A 16,394-nucleotide genomic window follows, 5' to 3' on the forward strand; every position below is an offset into this window, starting at 1 on the left:
ACATGATAAGGTAGTTTAGTCTCAGATAAATAATCAGATGTTGAACATAAAGAAGAAGGTCAAGGGGTTATTGCCATGCGGATGGCCATTCAGATCATGGTATAGTGCTGAAACATCACCCCAACAAAAAGATATAGTTAGGTCAAGTAATGAAAAGACAAGTGCGTGTTTCTAGTCTGGCTTTGGCCTCTTTCTCTATGGTATATTGCTATCTTTGAAGATTAACCATGACTACACTTGAGTGGAAACACAGTAAAAACCCAACATAGAATGGCACAGATTGGACCAGTTCTGTATGGCATGCTTCAGTAGTTTCTGGGTCAAGCATGAAGACACCACACATGGGATATAGGCTTTACATTGTGCAGACACGTGTCCTCACCTAGGACGTTAGGTTTCCTGAAGCATCCACACTTAGGATACACAGGACATACAGATTTTTTCCAGTTGTCTTGGTTGTGAACATGTATTTGAATTTCTATAGCCACGGAGCTGTGTTTGTGGTTCATTAGGCTCCACCCCCACTTTGGGTTTTGGGTCATTAGTACCACCTTCCCATTTCACTCCTCATGGGATTGGTGCTATATATAACAAGGTGACTTCCCAAGAAATTAGTGCACTCAAAACTCCAATCTCCATAAAGAGAGAAGAAAATGTTGAGCATGAACTCAACCGTAGTAGCTCTTCCAATTCAGGTTGAAGCTTCTCCTGAGAAAAGCAGGAGCCACTCCCGTATTATTTCTTCTATTTTTCATTGTCTTAGAGAAATGAAACACATACATGAGCACAAAAACTTGATTCACAGCATCAAGGTTGGACTTGCTTTGGTTCTGGTTTCGCTACTGTATTTCCTTGACCCTCTTTTCGAGCAAGTAGGAGATAATGCCATGTGGGCTATCATGACTGTAGTAGTTGTTTTCGAGTTCTATGCAGGTTCTTACAACATCTACTTTATCAGTGATTATAACTCAAAGTTTTCAGATTACTAGTTACTTTTTTGTGTATAACTAAGTTAAATCTTGTGCTACTGATGATTTCAGTTTTATATAAAATATTACAGGTGCAACACTTGGTAAGGGTCTGAATCGTGGACTTGGGACAATAGTAGGTGGTGGCCTGGGGTGTTCTGCAGCAATTCTAGCTCAAAACTTCAGCAAGATTGGCAAGGCTAGTGCCATTGGCATCTCTGTATTTGTCTTCGGTAAGCTTTCTAGTATTTCGCACTACAAGTTTGCAGCACTTTGTTAGTTCTCAACACCACCTTAACTCCTATGTCCCTGTAAATTTGGAGTTTGATATTCGGAGCTGGGTTCCTCTAACAGTCTTGTTTGAGTGTCTTTCTGATTCTTTCATTTTTCCTCTTTTAATACAATCAATCTTCCCCGGGGAAGGGGGGGGTGAAATGCAAGTAGTATTTCTCGGTCTAAACAATTTATACAGTCTAGCACACTACTTTTTGTATGTCAACTTCGTTTCTGGTCTAGACAATTCAAGCTTTCACTTTCCTTGGGGAGGGTGGCTGTATTGGTACTACATGCAACAACTTCATAAACTAAACTAAATAACCATTTACTGAATGGATCTTCCAGGTGCAGCTGCAACATACACTCGGCTGATTCCAAAAATAAAGAAAAGATATGACTACGGTGCCATGATTTTCCTACTCACATTCAATCTAGTGGTAGTGTCTGGTGTGCGAGCAGATAAGGTCACTGTGTTAGCCCGTGATCGTCTCTCGACAATTGGAATGGGTTTTGGTGTATGTGTGTCAACAAGCTTACTCATCTTCCCTATATGGGCTAGTGATGAACTTCATAATTCAACAGCTGCCAAATTTAATAACCTTGCAAGCTCAATCGAAGGTCAGTAGTTACCACTTGAAACAGTCAAGAAACACTTCAAACTAATTCTTCTGTTTTCTTCAATGAGAATGAAATGCCAATTACTAAGAATATAATCTTCGAGTGCATGCAAAAATAACTTTTGATCAAAATTTAAAGTTAGTTTATGAAGGGCAAATAATTTTTTCTAACTAACCTGTTTTCTTATAGAATTTCTGGAAGAGTACTTCAGAGGAATCGAGGAAAAGAAGGATAATCAAACTGAAACCAGCTTCAGTGCTTGCAATAAAGTGCTCCACTCGAAGTCCACGGATGAATCACTGGTATCTATGAATATCTGAAATTAAAGTCTCGTAGAAAAAGGATTAATACTTAAAAATCAGTCACCTCTTGCTACTCTGAATCTTATATCATGTGAATCAGGCATTCTGTATAACTCCATTGAACTCTTTTTTTCATTATTTGAACTTGTACAACTTAATAATGTTCTCGTTTCATTACAAAACTACTATTCAGAACACGTAAACAAATGATAGTGTAACTATTTTCTATTTTCCAGGCAAATTTTGCAAGGTGGGAACCATGGCATGGAAAGTTTGGGTTCTCCCATCCATGGCACAAGTACCTACAAGTTGGAGATTCACTTCGAGATTTGGCTGCCATGATTCTTTCACTAAAAGGATGTCTTCAGTCTCATAGACAGGCATGATACTTTGCATTTCTTGGCTTTATCTGAATCAATAATCTAGAATCAAAATGAAGAGTAGTTAAACATGCAACACAATCAATTTCTCAGAAAATTAATTAAGTAAATAAAAGCACTAGAAAGTAGTTGATACGTAATGGAACTAATGATCATTTATAAGACAAACTAAGAAACATTCACTGAAATTTCAATCAAAGTCACTGTATAGAAATTTATTTTTCGTTATTTGTCTAGAATTCTGAAAGTAATTATTTCCCCTTCTACATGAGCTAGAGCTATTATCAGACCTCAATATTTCAATATCATAATTAGTTGACCAACAAAAGATACTCAGAAAAAAAGATCAGTAAACACGATAATATGCAACTCTTTTGTTGAATGAAACACTTAAGGAAAAAAAATAAAAATAAATAAATAATCAACAGTCAAACCGAGTTTCTTCATTGTGGTAATGTAATGCAGGCTTTCCAGGCCTGCAGACAGGGTGCTTTTTCAGCCGATGTGGCTGATCCAAAGGGTTCGAAGTACAGGGACTATCAGGATCAGCCACAATTTAAATTCCATACTTTAATTCTGCTCTATGAATAATAGTGGTTGACTGTTCTTGATTTTGTTTGAAGGACTTGGCCTAATGACTAATGAGTGCTATTTGTTGCATGACATGGAGCTGTGGAATGGAAGGTGGATTAATCCAGGAAAATGTGGACAAGTTTTGAGCCTTGATCCCTAATCTTCCATGGACAACAAACCTATGCCTCATAGAAAAATAGATGATTAAGAAAAATAAAACAAAGGGTAAATAAATTATTTAAAACTATTTTTTCAGATCAGAGTAGACCATAAACTGAAAATAAAGAAGAACAAATAATGTTGTTCCAAGAAACAAGATTAATTTGAGCAGATTAGTTTGTAAAATTTTTGAGTTCAAAGCTTGGGCGACAATACCCTCCTTGATATGGTCATAAAGCTATAATATCTTAATGGACTCCACGCATGTTGGAAGGAGAATCTTCTGCTATGATGGCTTGTGGCTGACTAAAGTGTTGCTAATGCTTTCGAAAGGTATGAGAAAGCATCTTAGTGTACTATATGAGATACATGGAGAATAAATTTCATTGGCTTACTCATGTAGATTCATTTTCATGTCTTTTGAGGCATCAGCACACACAATCAGGGGCAGCAATAGTTGGAGAGAGAAATCTACCTGACAACAGATACATATCAAATCGTGGACCCTATCAGATATTCTCATCACTGGGTTACTTGCTGTCTTAGAATTACTGACCTCTTAATCTTATGCACATATAAAAGATTTTGTGATGTCACAGCGTCAGACTGATTTAACCCTGTGTCTAACTAGTTCAAGTCATTCAATACTACTTGGTTAATAACCATGTCAATCAAGCCAAAATCTTACAGTTATAGATGATGGTTATTGGTTAACCCATGGCTAACTTCATTAGCATTATGATTTTTCAGCCGACCCCAGTGCTTATGAGGCACTCCATTATGAAGCCATGTGAAGCAGTGGCCTCTCAGCTTGCTTACACACTGAGGGAACTAGGGGATAGCATCATCAAAATGAAGAGATTTGGCCCAGCGGTGTTAATAGTAGCAAAGTTGCAGTTATCAAGAATAGAGCTTAGTGAAGCAGTACTTCCTTGCATGCTCAGGACACTACCGGATGACGAAGGTTTTGCAATGGCAGGCTTTGTATTTCTGCTGATTGAGATAGTGAAAATGGTGGAAAAATTAGCAAAAGAAGTCGAAGAACTTGCAGATTATGCAGGTTTTCCACAACAGCTTAAGTACCCAGATTTGTGGCAATCATATCAGCGAAAGCCAGTTTCGGTATCACAGGGTTACCAACAAACATAAAGAAGGAAGCAGATTTCGTGGACAGGGACTGTCTATAGTATGTCATAGATGGTCCCAATATTTGTACACCAGATACACAAAGTGCAGGTCTGATGGGGCCTGATGTAGTGTATAGAGGTAGACACAAACTTCCCCTGCTCACAATTTGCATGTCAAGTTTCAATTCAAGTAGAATTGACATGAGGCAAAATAAACCTTTCAAAATCTATTGAATACTGTAATACCTATAGCGTGCATGACAATGCTTAGACTGCCAGGAAAGTTTGACAATAATAAGAGGGTATAAGATTGAATTATGGAATTTTGAGAAGCAGTTGAATTATGGAATTTTGAGAAGCAGCTTATCTAGGCCACTGCCTATAAATCTAACGGTCAGAATTGCCAAGTCAACAATCACTATATATATAGTGGCAATGAGAAAACAAAATTTGGAGTTCATCCATCCATAAAAATGTTAAAGTCTTTTTTATCCATTTCACAATCAAGTCCACAGCTACCAAATATTTAGGCTTTGGGATGATGAAAAATTCAATGTATTACATTTGCAAATCATTTTATAGGAAGACGCATAGATGCACTCACAGCTGGACTCAAAATGTTTTCACTGTTAAATCAAATCAAACAGCAGTTGTCAGTTTAGCAACAAATTTCCAACTAAGATGTTCCCCATCAGCAACTCATCAAATTGTAGGCTTAGATGCATATGCTTTGGGTTCTTTTATGATGTATGACACTCATCCCCTGAAAGATATCCATCTTGATATGGCAATCCTCTGAATTTTGGGGTCAATATAACAATCATCCACTTACACATCTTTAGAGAAAAAGGTAATGGAAAAAAATAATTCCTCTAATTGTATGCTCAGGCCTATTATATCTAAAGACTGCAGAATCTCTGAAAAACAATATCTTTAAGGGTTTAATTCAGGACTGTTCTGGGTAATTGAGTCGAATCCTTAATGTTTCTGGTAACTATCCCACTTCGAAAATTGCTACCAAACCTAAGAACTGATACCAACTATTACATTGAGGCAAACCCAACACCTATTTGGGCTTGTTTACCTGGGAATAAGCCTATAGATGGGACACCCCATGTGATGCCCCGCATCTCATTATTTATTCCTCATGTTGCACCCCTTTTAAGGTATAGGCACAAATGCCCCTATATGAGCCTGTGGTCCAGTATCCTTTTCCGCCCCTCGCAACGGCATTATTTTTTTAGGGGCACTAAGCCATGTTCCCTTGGGGCCAGCAGCGAAGCCCCGATCAAGTTCTTTTGTGATGGAGGCATGGAGCATCATCAAATTTAACAGCTACATATGAGGGGGTGCTAAGGACTAATTCTGGTAGTCCTATTATGGCATATGCTGGTCGAGGGGAAAAGCATTCGGTCTTAGCAATAAAATTGCAAGCCAATACTTAGGGGGATTGGGATTTGAAAGAAGGGTGTTTGGAGGACTCTATCAGATGTGATTCTAAATTGGCAGCAGATATTCTCAAAGGGACTATCAGAGGGCCTTGGAAGAGTCAAGCTATAAAAGGCAGAATTTTGCAAGAGGCTGCTTTGACAGAGGTGGAGATTAGGCATCTTTGGAGGGAACAGAACCAGCCAGCAGATTACATGACAAGGCTTCAGCTCTGGGAGAAACAAGTTTCGCGGGATCCTATTCAATTCCCTAGTGAGCTAGTTGATTTAATTCAAAGGGATGCACCAGTAAATGTTTATTACAGATTGTAATTGGGCTAATTTTCCTATGGATGCTGCTTAGGAAAGCATGCCCTCCTTATCTAGATTCTTCTTACCCCTTTTTCTAAAGGGGTTCTAGAGGGATGCCTTCTTTGTATTTTTTTCTCTTTAATATAATCATACTTATCGGCATGGTGGGAGATCTCGCGAGATATCTCGCCTTTTTAGAAAGGCGAGACGAGATCTCTAGCGAGATCTGCGAGATTGCAGATCTCGCTCGAGATCTCGCCCATCTCGTGAGATCTCGCCAATATCTCGGTGAGATCTCGCCAACGGGAGGATTTTTCACACTTTAGGGGCTTTTTAAAGCCCCTATCTCGCGAGAGCTCGCTCGAGAGAGGCATCTCTCGCCTCTCTCTCTCCTCTAACTCGCTGGAAGCCCATATTTGGCCGGAATTTGTTGGGGATTCAACATAGCAACATCATCAACTCATCTACAACAACAAATTGAAGCATATTTGTAGTGATTCAAGCATATTTCAAGGGATTTTCAAGAAATGTAAGATTTTCCCCCAAATTTGATTTTTTTCAAATACAAGGTTCTACAATGATTGTATGAGTGTGATATAAATATCTGTTGATGTTCAAGCTTAGATCTACACTTTCATGGAAAAAAATTTAATTTTCTATTATTAATTTTTTTTTTGAATTTTCGTATTTAAAAAATATATTATCTAAAAAATTAAAATTAAAGATTATAAATAAATACTTATGATATGAATGTGATTATTATTTATGTTAAACTACATTTAGAGGGCTACAATCTCATGTATTAATATTTTGATTATCATGCTTGCTGTATTTTTTTTATTTAAATAATTAAATAAAATAATTATGAAAAATAATATTTTATTAAAAAATTATCTGTTTTTTTTTTTAAAATGATGCTTATATTATGTAGTTTATTTTAAAAATACAAACATGTCTTATTGAGCATTGTATATATGTTATCTTAGAACAAAGTGTGTGTTTTGTTGTTTTATAAATTATTTTTACATAAAATAATTATAAAAAATAATATGTTATTAAAAATTTATCTGTTTTTTTTTAAAATGATGCTCATATTATGTAGTTTATTTTAAAAATACTAACATGTTTGTTTGAGCAGTGTATATATGTTATCTTAGAACAAAGTGTGTGTTTTGTTGTTATATAAATTGTTTTTACATGTTTTTATGTATCTAAAAATTATTCTAATGATTATTTGGGAATATTCATGATTCATGTATGTATTTCAAACTTTCAGTGCTGTACATTTGAATCTTAAATGGCAACTAGTGGGAGTGGCGGCACTGGTAGTGGGACTCAGGACATTGCTTGGCAACATGGGGATCCACTGACTGCTGACAAGAAGAAATCCCGATGCAAGTATTGCCTCAAGACTTTGAATTCTGGTGGTTCAACCAGATTAAAGCAACATTTGGCTGGTGGTTATAAAGATGTTGCCAAGTGTCCCAGGGTTCCTTATGAAGTCCAAAAAACAATTGCAGCAACTTTAAGGGGAGGGAAACAAAAAAAGGAAGAGATGGCACAAAAGCAAAGGGAATTTGAGGATATAGTGCTATCTAGACCTACTCTTGATGTTGATGAGGAATCAAGCGATGATGAAGAGAGGAGGAGGGTTATGGGTGTTGAGTCACGAGCCGAATGGAGACAGATGAAGGCTGCAATGGAAGCTAGCAGACAGTCCTTACATGCTGATAGTGTGAGGCAATATGAACAAACAAGGGGAGCAGGTGGTTCGGGGTCAGGGGCATCCATGCCACCTAGACATAGTTTTCAGGGAACTGAGACTGAGAGGACCGAAAGGAGGAGGAGGAAGACTACACATTATGATTCCACATTTGACCAAGACCCCTCCCTCTTCAACCAACAAGACATCTATCAAAGAAGCATTCCCTATATGTTTCTTTGGAGGTAGAGAAGGCAGTAGGGAGGAGGAAGCTAGGTTATCAATCAGCAAATTCATGCTCTATAACAACATTGCACCCAATGTAGCCAAAACACCATACTATCAGGGGATGATCAATGCAGTTGCTAGGGCAGGTGTAGGGGTTAAAGGCCCAACAGCTTGGGAAGTAATGAATAAATATTTACCCAAGGTAAAGCAGGAGGTGGATGAATACATTGAATCATTAAAAGAACAATGGAGTACATATGGTGTTACTGGGATGGCTGATGGATGGACTGGTCCTACTAGACAGTCCATCATTAATTTCATGGTGAGCTGCAATGGAAAGACATCCTTCCTCAAGTCAGTGGATGCCTCGAGATAAGATCAAAGATGCCGACTACCTTTACAAGCTTCTTAGGGAGGTGGTACTCGAGGTAGGGCCAAAGAATGTGGTCCAAATTGTCACGGAGATAATGGTGCAAACTTCAAAAAAGCTGGTGAAATGTTGATGAGGAAGAAGAGCAGCAGGATCCACCTCTTTTGGACACCATGTGCTGCTCATTCGATTGATCTTATGTTGAAGGACTTGGGGAAAAGAAAGTCAATCAGTACTGTGGTTGAGAGGGCTAGAAGGGTAAGTAATTTTATTTATAACCATGGTTATGTGCTGAAGATGATGAGGAACCACTGTAAGGGTGATCTAGTCAGACCTGGATTGACTAGATTCGCCACCAACTATGTAGCTCTGAAAAGCTTCCAGAAGAAAGTGGTGGGTCTTCGGCACATGTTTGCAAGTGAGGAGTGGTTTGGTTGGCGTGGATCTAGCCATCCTGATGCAATACTAGCCCAACAAACCATTGCTTGATGATTCCTTTTGGAGGCAGCTGAATAGGACACTGGGCATTATAGAGCCTATTGTGTTTGTTTTAAGGATGGTGGATTCGGAGAAGAAGCCCACAATGCCCCACATATATGCTGCCCTCCAGCAAATGAAAGAGTTGGTTAGAGCTGCTGCCCCTAGCACCTTCAAATCCTACGAGAGGATCATCGATAATAGATGGGAGATGCACTTGATGCATCCTTTGCACTTGGCTGGTGAGTCACTTTTAAGTCTTTAAGTTTTTGTTGTATACTTTAATTTAAATTCTTTATTTGTTATAACTTATAACTTATAATTTATAAACAAGTAAGTTAGTAAACAACCAAATCACTAAGTCATTAACCAAATTTTTTATTTCCACAATGCAAGCTTACTACCTCAACCCAAAGTACCATTACAAGAATGATCTGGGGCTTGATGTAAAGTTGATGATCGGTGCAAGAGGTGGTGGAGAAGCTTGTATCAAATCCCATCATGCAAGGGACAATTAATGGAGAGGTGAGAACTTATTCAATTGTTTCTTCAACTTCTTGCATTAGTGCATTAGCCATTAAGCATATACATGATAATAATATAATACAATAATTGAAGAATTGGTGAATTGGTGTACAGATCAGGGAGTTCAGGGATGCCTCTGGGAGTTTTGGAAAGCCTTACAGATTGCAACTAGGAAAAAAACTGATCCTGGTAAATAGTTTACTACTCTATAAGTCATTAAGTCTATAAGTCTATAGACTATAAGTCTATAACTTTATAAATGATAAGCGATAAGTTATATAAATATAAAGATTTGCTTGCCTAATGCATTCTTATTTTTGGTTATGCAGGTGACTGGTGGTTTCTATATGGAATTAGTGCGCCAAATCTCGGGGGACATAGCAATTAAAGTACTCTCACGAGACTTGCTCATCCTCGGTCTGCGAGAGGAACCGGAGCACCTTCTCGCTCATCCATAGTAAGGTACGGAACAGATTGGGGAGTAAGAGGCTCGAGAACTTGGTGTATGTGCATTACAACATGAGATTGAGAGTAGGGCACATACAAGATAATATAGATGACGACAATTGTGAACCGATTGAGTTGGTGATATATTCCACGAGCCCCCGCAGAAGATGAGGAAGATGATGTCATATATCGGTGGGTTAGGGATCGAGGTGGCCCACCTTTGGATGGGCCGGAAGGGCAGCCTGATCCTACCATTTGCTGCTCTTTGTGGGCCCCGGATCTTCGTGGCCGAGCACCTATCTTTCGATGAGGGTCGGGCTCTTCGTAGCGGCATCGGAAGGATCAGCTGTACCATTTGTGGAGCCACCCGGTCGACTTCAAACAACCGAGGTGACAACTAGTAGTGGGGATTCGGATGATGATGCCGATGATACCACTCATACCGGACGGCCAAGTGGCCCAAATCGGACATCGAGTTCAAGTCATGGAGGCGATCGGGCTGGTCGTGTTTACGGTGGAAGTCGGCGTCAACAAAGGGAGTCACCCGACTCACCTCCACCAGTCCGAGTCATCCGACACATGTGAGCCACAGTTCCCCTATCTCTCGGACTTATAGTAGGAGTCGGAAGAGCAGATCAAAGCAAGGGCAGGGGCAACCGAATGATGATGCAAGCATGCATGATCTTGAATTGAACATGGGAAGCATGAGCCTAGATCAGAGTGATTCACAACAGCAGAGCCTGTCATCGGGGTACCAATATGGGGATCACAGCACCGGGTCAGATTACAGTGGGTATTCTTCTTATGGAGGTCATACTATTCCTCAAGACCCTTCACCTGGAGAGTATGCATATGGGAGTGAAGGTGGGTTGTTAAATGAGTGGTTTAGAAACCCGTACCCAAATACTCAACAACTATATGAACAACAACAACAACAATGGCTCTTTCACCCACCCATGATTGACGGTTATCCTGCATTGCTATTCCTCCAAAGATTCGACATGCAAACATATAATGATCATATAAACCGATATGTGACATACTTCAGTGATCAATTGACTTGGGAGTCATATGTGGCCACCGTTCAGAATCAATTGATGCGGAATGTTGAGTGATACTCTTAGTCTTGTAAGTTGTAAGTTGTAAGTTGTAAGTTGTAATCTTCTTAATTCTTATGGAGTTATGGTTGTAAAATTTTGAAGACATTTAAGTGTTTAACAATTTATTACTTTGAATCTTTGATAGTTTGAAGTTTGAACTTTGATCACTTGTTGACTTGATTCTTGAATACTTGATGTGTAATGTTATTATATATTTGTATTTGATACTTGATGGTTGATAAATGATAACTCATTAACTTGAAGTCTTGAATTACTTGATATCTTTACATAATTACATTACATGTTGTCTATTCTCTAAGACTCTAACTTTGCATTACACAGAATTTCGGTTTTACACATAGGGTCGACGTAGGAGACATAGTTAGGGTTATTTTCTCACAAATCTAAGGCCACCAATGTGTTCAAAAGGCCTCAAATAGGCTAAGTACCAAGTTTCAGCCCAACCAGAGCCCTAAAACTCACCGAGATGGGCTACCGAGACTACCGCCAATTTTCTGGCATATCTCGACCGAGATCTCGCCATCTCGGTCGAGATCTCGGTATTTCTGGGTGGCGAGATCTCGCGAGCGAGATCTCCCACCATAGTTATCGGAATTATAAAAAGAAAAAAAAGAAAAAAGAAAAAAAAAACATTACTAACCTAGAGTTTGTTTGAGTCAGTTACTAAGTAAGCTGGAAGTTTATAAACTCCCTTCAAAAAGAATTGAGTAAAAAGTTAGGTTGGGACAAGTAACAGTTAGTTTGGTTGTTATTAGTATTTCCATTTTTCACTTTGACTTTGCTTTTGTATGGCTGATTGAACATTGATTACTATTTGCTTATTGCAAGGAGCTTTTATTGCAATTGTTGTCTCTACATGATGGGAACCTAATCTTCTGGATCATAACCAGCTTGCCTTGGTGTATAATATCCAGGGGGGGGTTGGACTGGTGGGTAAGGTGGATGGAAGAGCTTCTCTTTTTCCTCCTCCTTTTGATCTCTTTACTTTGTCTTGGAAACTCCAGTTTAATAAAAGCTACCCACAGCCTAGATTTACCATTTAGAACCCTCCCATAGTTCATCCCCCACATTTAATTTTCTTTTCTGCCCAAGAATTTCATTAAAACCCTAGCATCCATAGATCCAATAAATTATGCTGCTACCATTAAAGGACTGCAATGCCTTCTAGAAGTTCATACACAAAATCTTCGTGAGAATTCTGCCTAGCCAAATCCAACCATTATAACCTGCTAAAATTTTGATGAAATCTTCTCCTAACCCTAATACAAATTTGATCCCAAGTTTCACACCCATCCTCATCATCAAAGTAAGATACAGATGATGAGATAAAATTAGTTTGTGTAACTTCTAGTTCTTACGGATAGACTGCAGCCTACCTTGAATGGTACAAAGAGGACAACTTCAGAAAGTCATTTTCTCATAGGCTTCAATCTGTTCCCTGAAGAAACCATCAAGTGACTCAACAAGATTCAACAAAAAACCATCTGCACCGTGCTTGGCCAATAGAGATACCGCCACAGGAAGATTATCATACATTCCTAAAGGTATAGTCACCTGCAATTGAGAAGCAATACAAGAAAGACTTTATCTGTAACAAACATGCCCCGATAATAGAATCATTTTATCCTGTTGAAAGGCACCAGTAGGAGAGACTACCTGGCAAAACCCAGAAGCTCCAGCTATATGCAGCAAACTGAATGCTCTAGAACGAAAATTTTCAAGTGTAGCTGTCAATGTTTTCAATTTAGGTGGTGGCCCAGGCACTGTTGGAATAGCAAGGACACCAAATTCCTACAAAATCATTCCATGAAGGCATAATTGGAAGGAAGTCAGATCCTGAACTGAAATTTGCACATGACTGCTTCAACTTGCTCGTCAGAGTGGAAATTGTAGTTTTTCAGCAGCAGATATAACATATGGTTTAAAGAATTTCCTCTAAAATCTAACCAATTATGGTTCTTAATTGGGACTTGTGTCTCAACCTGGGGTTCCCCGGGGCCCCAAAAAAATAACTTGTAGCAGCCACTTCAATTGTGCTGGATTTTAAAGGTTTTGCAGTTTAAGACAACATCATTTTGGAGGGAGAGGTATTCCTAAGATCCTCAACTGGAGAAAACAGCAGCCTTATACAACAACAACAACAACAACAATAAGCCTTGTCCCAACTAAATGGGGTTGGCTACATGGATTCTTGCCCTCCAATCAATTCTGTTCGAGGCCATGCTAGATACAAGGCCTAAGCTATACATATTCTTTCTCACCACTTCTCCTAAGGTTATCTTAGGTCTACCCCTAGCTCTTCTAGTTCCTTCAATATGGATTATATCACTTTTCCGTACAGGGGCATTTATAGGTCTCCGTTGAACGTGGCCGTGCCACCTCAAACCATGGTGGGAGATCTCGCTCTCGAGCGAGATCTCGCCACCCAGAAATACCGAGATCTCGACCGAGATGGCGAGACTCGGCGAGATATGCGAGAAAATTGGCGATAGTCTCGGTAGCCCATCCGGTGAGTTTTAGGGCTCTGGTTGGGCTGAAACTTGGTACTTAGCCTATTTAAGGCCTTTTGAACACATTGGTGGCCTTAGATTTGTGAGAAAATAACCCTAACTATGTCTCCTACGTTGACCCTATGTGTAAAACCGAAATTCTGTGTAATGCAAAGTTATAGTCTTAGAGAATAGACAACATGTAATGTAATTATGTGAAGATATCAAGTAATTCAAGACTTCAAGTTAATGAGTTATCATTTATCAACCATCAAGTATCAAATACAAATATATAATAACAATTAACATTACACATCAAGTATTCAAGAATCAAGTCAACAAGTGATCAAAGTTCAAACTTCAAACTATCAAGATTCAAAGTAATAAATTGTTAAACACAAATAGTTAAATGTCTTCAAAATTTTACAACCATAACCCATAAGAATTAAGAAGATTACAACTACAACACAACTTACAACTTACAAGACTAAGAGTATCACCAACATTCCGCATCAATTGATTACGACGGTGGCCACATATGACTCCCAAGTCAATTGATCCGAAGTATGTCACATATCGGTTTATATGATCATTATATGTTTGCATGTCGAATCTGGAGGAATAGCGATGCGGATAACCGCAATCATGGGTGGGTGAAAGAGCCATGTTGTTGTTGTTGTTCATATAGTTGTTGAGTATTTGGGTACGGATTTCTAAACCACTCATTTAACAACCCACCTTCACTCCCATATGCATACTCTCCGGGTGAAGGGTCTTGAGGAATAGTATGACCTCCATAAGAAGAATACCCCATGTCGACCCGGCTGTGATCCCCATATTGGTACCCCGATGACAGGCTCGCTGTTGTGAATCACTCGATCTAGGCTCATGCTTCCCATGTTCAATTCAAGATCATGCATGCTTGCATCATCATCGGTTGCCCCTGCCCTTGCTTTGATCTGCTCTTCCGACTCCTACTATAAGTCGAGAGATAGGGAGGCGTGGCTCACATGTGTCGGATGACTCGGACCCGGTGGAGGTGAGTCGGGTGACTCCCTTTGTTGGGCCGACTTCCACCGAAGCACGACCAGCCTGTTGCCTCCATGACTCGAACTCGATGTCGATTTGGGCCACGGCCGTGCGGTATGAGTGGTATCATCGGCATCATCATCCGAATCCCCACTACTAGTTGTCACCTCGGTTGTTTGAAGTCGACCGGTGGCTCCACAAATGGTAAAGTTGATCCTTCGATGCCGCTACGGCGGCGACCCTCATCGGAAGATAGGTGCTCGGCCACAACATCGGGCCCACAGCGCGGCAATGGTAGGATCGGGCTGCCCTTACCGGCCCATCCGGCATTGGGCCACCTCGATCCCTAACCCAGCGATATATGACATCATCTTCCTCATCTTCTCGCGGGGGCTCGTGGAATATATCGGTCAACTCAATCGGTTCACGATTGTCGTCATCTATATTATCTTGTATGTGCCCTACTCTCGATCTCATGTTGTAATGCACATACACCAAGTTCTCGAGCCTCTTACTCCCCAACGTTCGTACCTTACTATGGATGAGCGAGAAGGTGCTCCGGTTCCTCTCGCAGACGGAGGATGAGCAAGTCCGTGAGAGTACTTTAATTGCTATGTCCACGAGATTTGGCGCACTAATTCCATATAGAAACCACCGATCACTGCATAACCAAAAATAAGAATGCATTAGGCAAGCAAATCTTATATTTATATAACTTATCGGTTATCATTTATAAAGTATAGACAAGTCATAGACTTATAGACTTAATGACTATAGAGTAGTAAACTAACCGGGATCAGCCGGTGCAAGCGCGAGAAGGCTCCAAAACTCCCGAGGCATCCCTGAACTCCACGATCGACACCAACACCAATCTTCAAAGAAAAAACAACATGTATATGCTTAATGGCTAATGCACTAATGCAAGAAGTTGAAGAAACAATTGAATAAGTTCACCCTCCAAATGTCCCGCAGATGGGATTTGACACAAGCTCTCCACCACCTCTGCACAGATCATCAACACATCAAGCCCCGAGATCATTCGAATGGTACGGGTTGAGGTAGTAAGCTGCATTGTGGAAATAAAAAATTTGGTTAATGACTAGTGATTTGGTTGTTACTAACTACTTGTTTATAAATTATAAGTTATAAGTTATAACAAATAAAGAATTTAAATTAAAGTATACAACAAAAACTAAAGACTAAAAGTGACCACCAGCCAAGTGCAAAGGATGCATCAAGTGCATCTCCCACATATCGATGATCCTCTCGAGGATTTGAAGGTGCTAGGGGCAGCAGCTCTAACCAACTCCACGGAGGGCAGCAATAGTGGGCATGTGGGCTCTCTCCGAATCCACCATCCTAAAACAAACACAAAGGCCTATAAGCCCGGTGTCCTATCAACTGCCCCAAAAGGAATCATCGCAATGGGTTGGGCAGTACGCATCGGATGGCTAGATCCACGCCAACCAAACCACTCCTCACGCAAACATGTGCCGAAGACCCACCACCCGGAAGCTCGAGCTACATAGTTGGTGGCGAATCTAGTCAATCCAGTCGACTAGATCACCCACGATGGTTCCTCATCATCTGACACATAACCATGGTTATAAATAAAATTACACCCCCAGCCCTCTCAACCACGATCGATTGACTCCCCCAAGTCCTTCAACATAAGATCAATCGAATGAGCAGCACATGGTGTCCAAAAGAGGTGGATCCCGCGCTCTTCTCCTCATCAACATTTCACCAGCGAAGTTTGCACCATTATACGGACAATTTGGACCACACTGGCCCTACCCGAGACCACCTCCCTAAGAAGCTGAAAGGTAGTCGGCATCTTGATCTACGAGGCACCACGACGAGG

The 16,394-nt window shown here is 40.0% G+C and overlaps 2 protein-coding genes across 4 annotated transcripts in view; one reads left to right on the forward strand and one right to left on the reverse strand.

Moving 5' to 3' along the window:
- The first annotated feature begins 655 nt into the window (after positions 1 to 655).
- On the forward strand, positions 656 to 4,447 carry LOC149008393 (aluminum-activated malate transporter 12-like). Its single transcript, XM_089167568.1, has 6 exons — positions 656 to 933; positions 1,061 to 1,201; positions 1,590 to 1,862; positions 2,052 to 2,164; positions 2,401 to 2,544; positions 4,027 to 4,447. Exons 1-6 carry the CDS (start codon positions 663 to 665, stop codon positions 4,423 to 4,425), a joined length of 1,341 nt encoding a protein of 446 aa, XP_089023694.1. The 5' UTR covers positions 656 to 662; the 3' UTR covers positions 4,426 to 4,447.
- LOC149008394 (amidase 1-like) overlaps positions 1,583 to 16,394 on the reverse strand; it is a 45,176-nt gene continuing 30,364 nt past the window's right edge. For 2 of the 3 annotated variants that reach the window (XM_089167567.1, XM_089167564.1), the window contains 3 exons: positions 12,669 to 12,803; positions 12,389 to 12,566; positions 2,499 to 2,586 (listed from right to left, as the gene is read on the reverse strand). In XM_089167567.1, the coding sequence (XP_089023693.1) occupies positions 12,414 to 12,566; positions 12,669 to 12,803 (288 nt within the window). In that variant the 3' untranslated portion in view covers positions 2,499 to 2,586; positions 12,389 to 12,413. Of the gene's footprint in view, positions 2,587 to 12,388; positions 12,567 to 12,668; positions 12,804 to 16,394 lie in introns of all 3 variants that reach the window. The other variant, XM_089167565.1, reaches the window with a different exon arrangement.

This window comes from Hakea prostrata, chromosome 8 (assembly GCF_041222555.1).
Source record: "Hakea prostrata isolate BN-2017 chromosome 8, UWA_Hpros_2, whole genome shotgun sequence".
In the NCBI taxonomy this organism is placed as follows: domain Eukaryota; kingdom Viridiplantae; phylum Streptophyta; class Magnoliopsida; order Proteales; family Proteaceae; genus Hakea; species Hakea prostrata.

Excerpts from the sequence above, each read along its gene's own strand:
- LOC149008393 (XM_089167568.1), top strand. The coding sequence starts at position 663 with ATGAACTCAACCGTAGTAGCTCTTCCAATTCAGGTTGAAGCTTCTCCT. Across the intron at positions 1,202-1,589 it reads CATCTCTGTATTTGTCTTCG|GTGCAGCTGCAACATACACT; the intron begins GTAAGCTTTCTA and ends TGGATCTTCCAG. Across the intron at positions 1,863-2,051 it reads CCTTGCAAGCTCAATCGAAG|AATTTCTGGAAGAGTACTTC; the intron begins GTCAGTAGTTAC and ends GTTTTCTTATAG.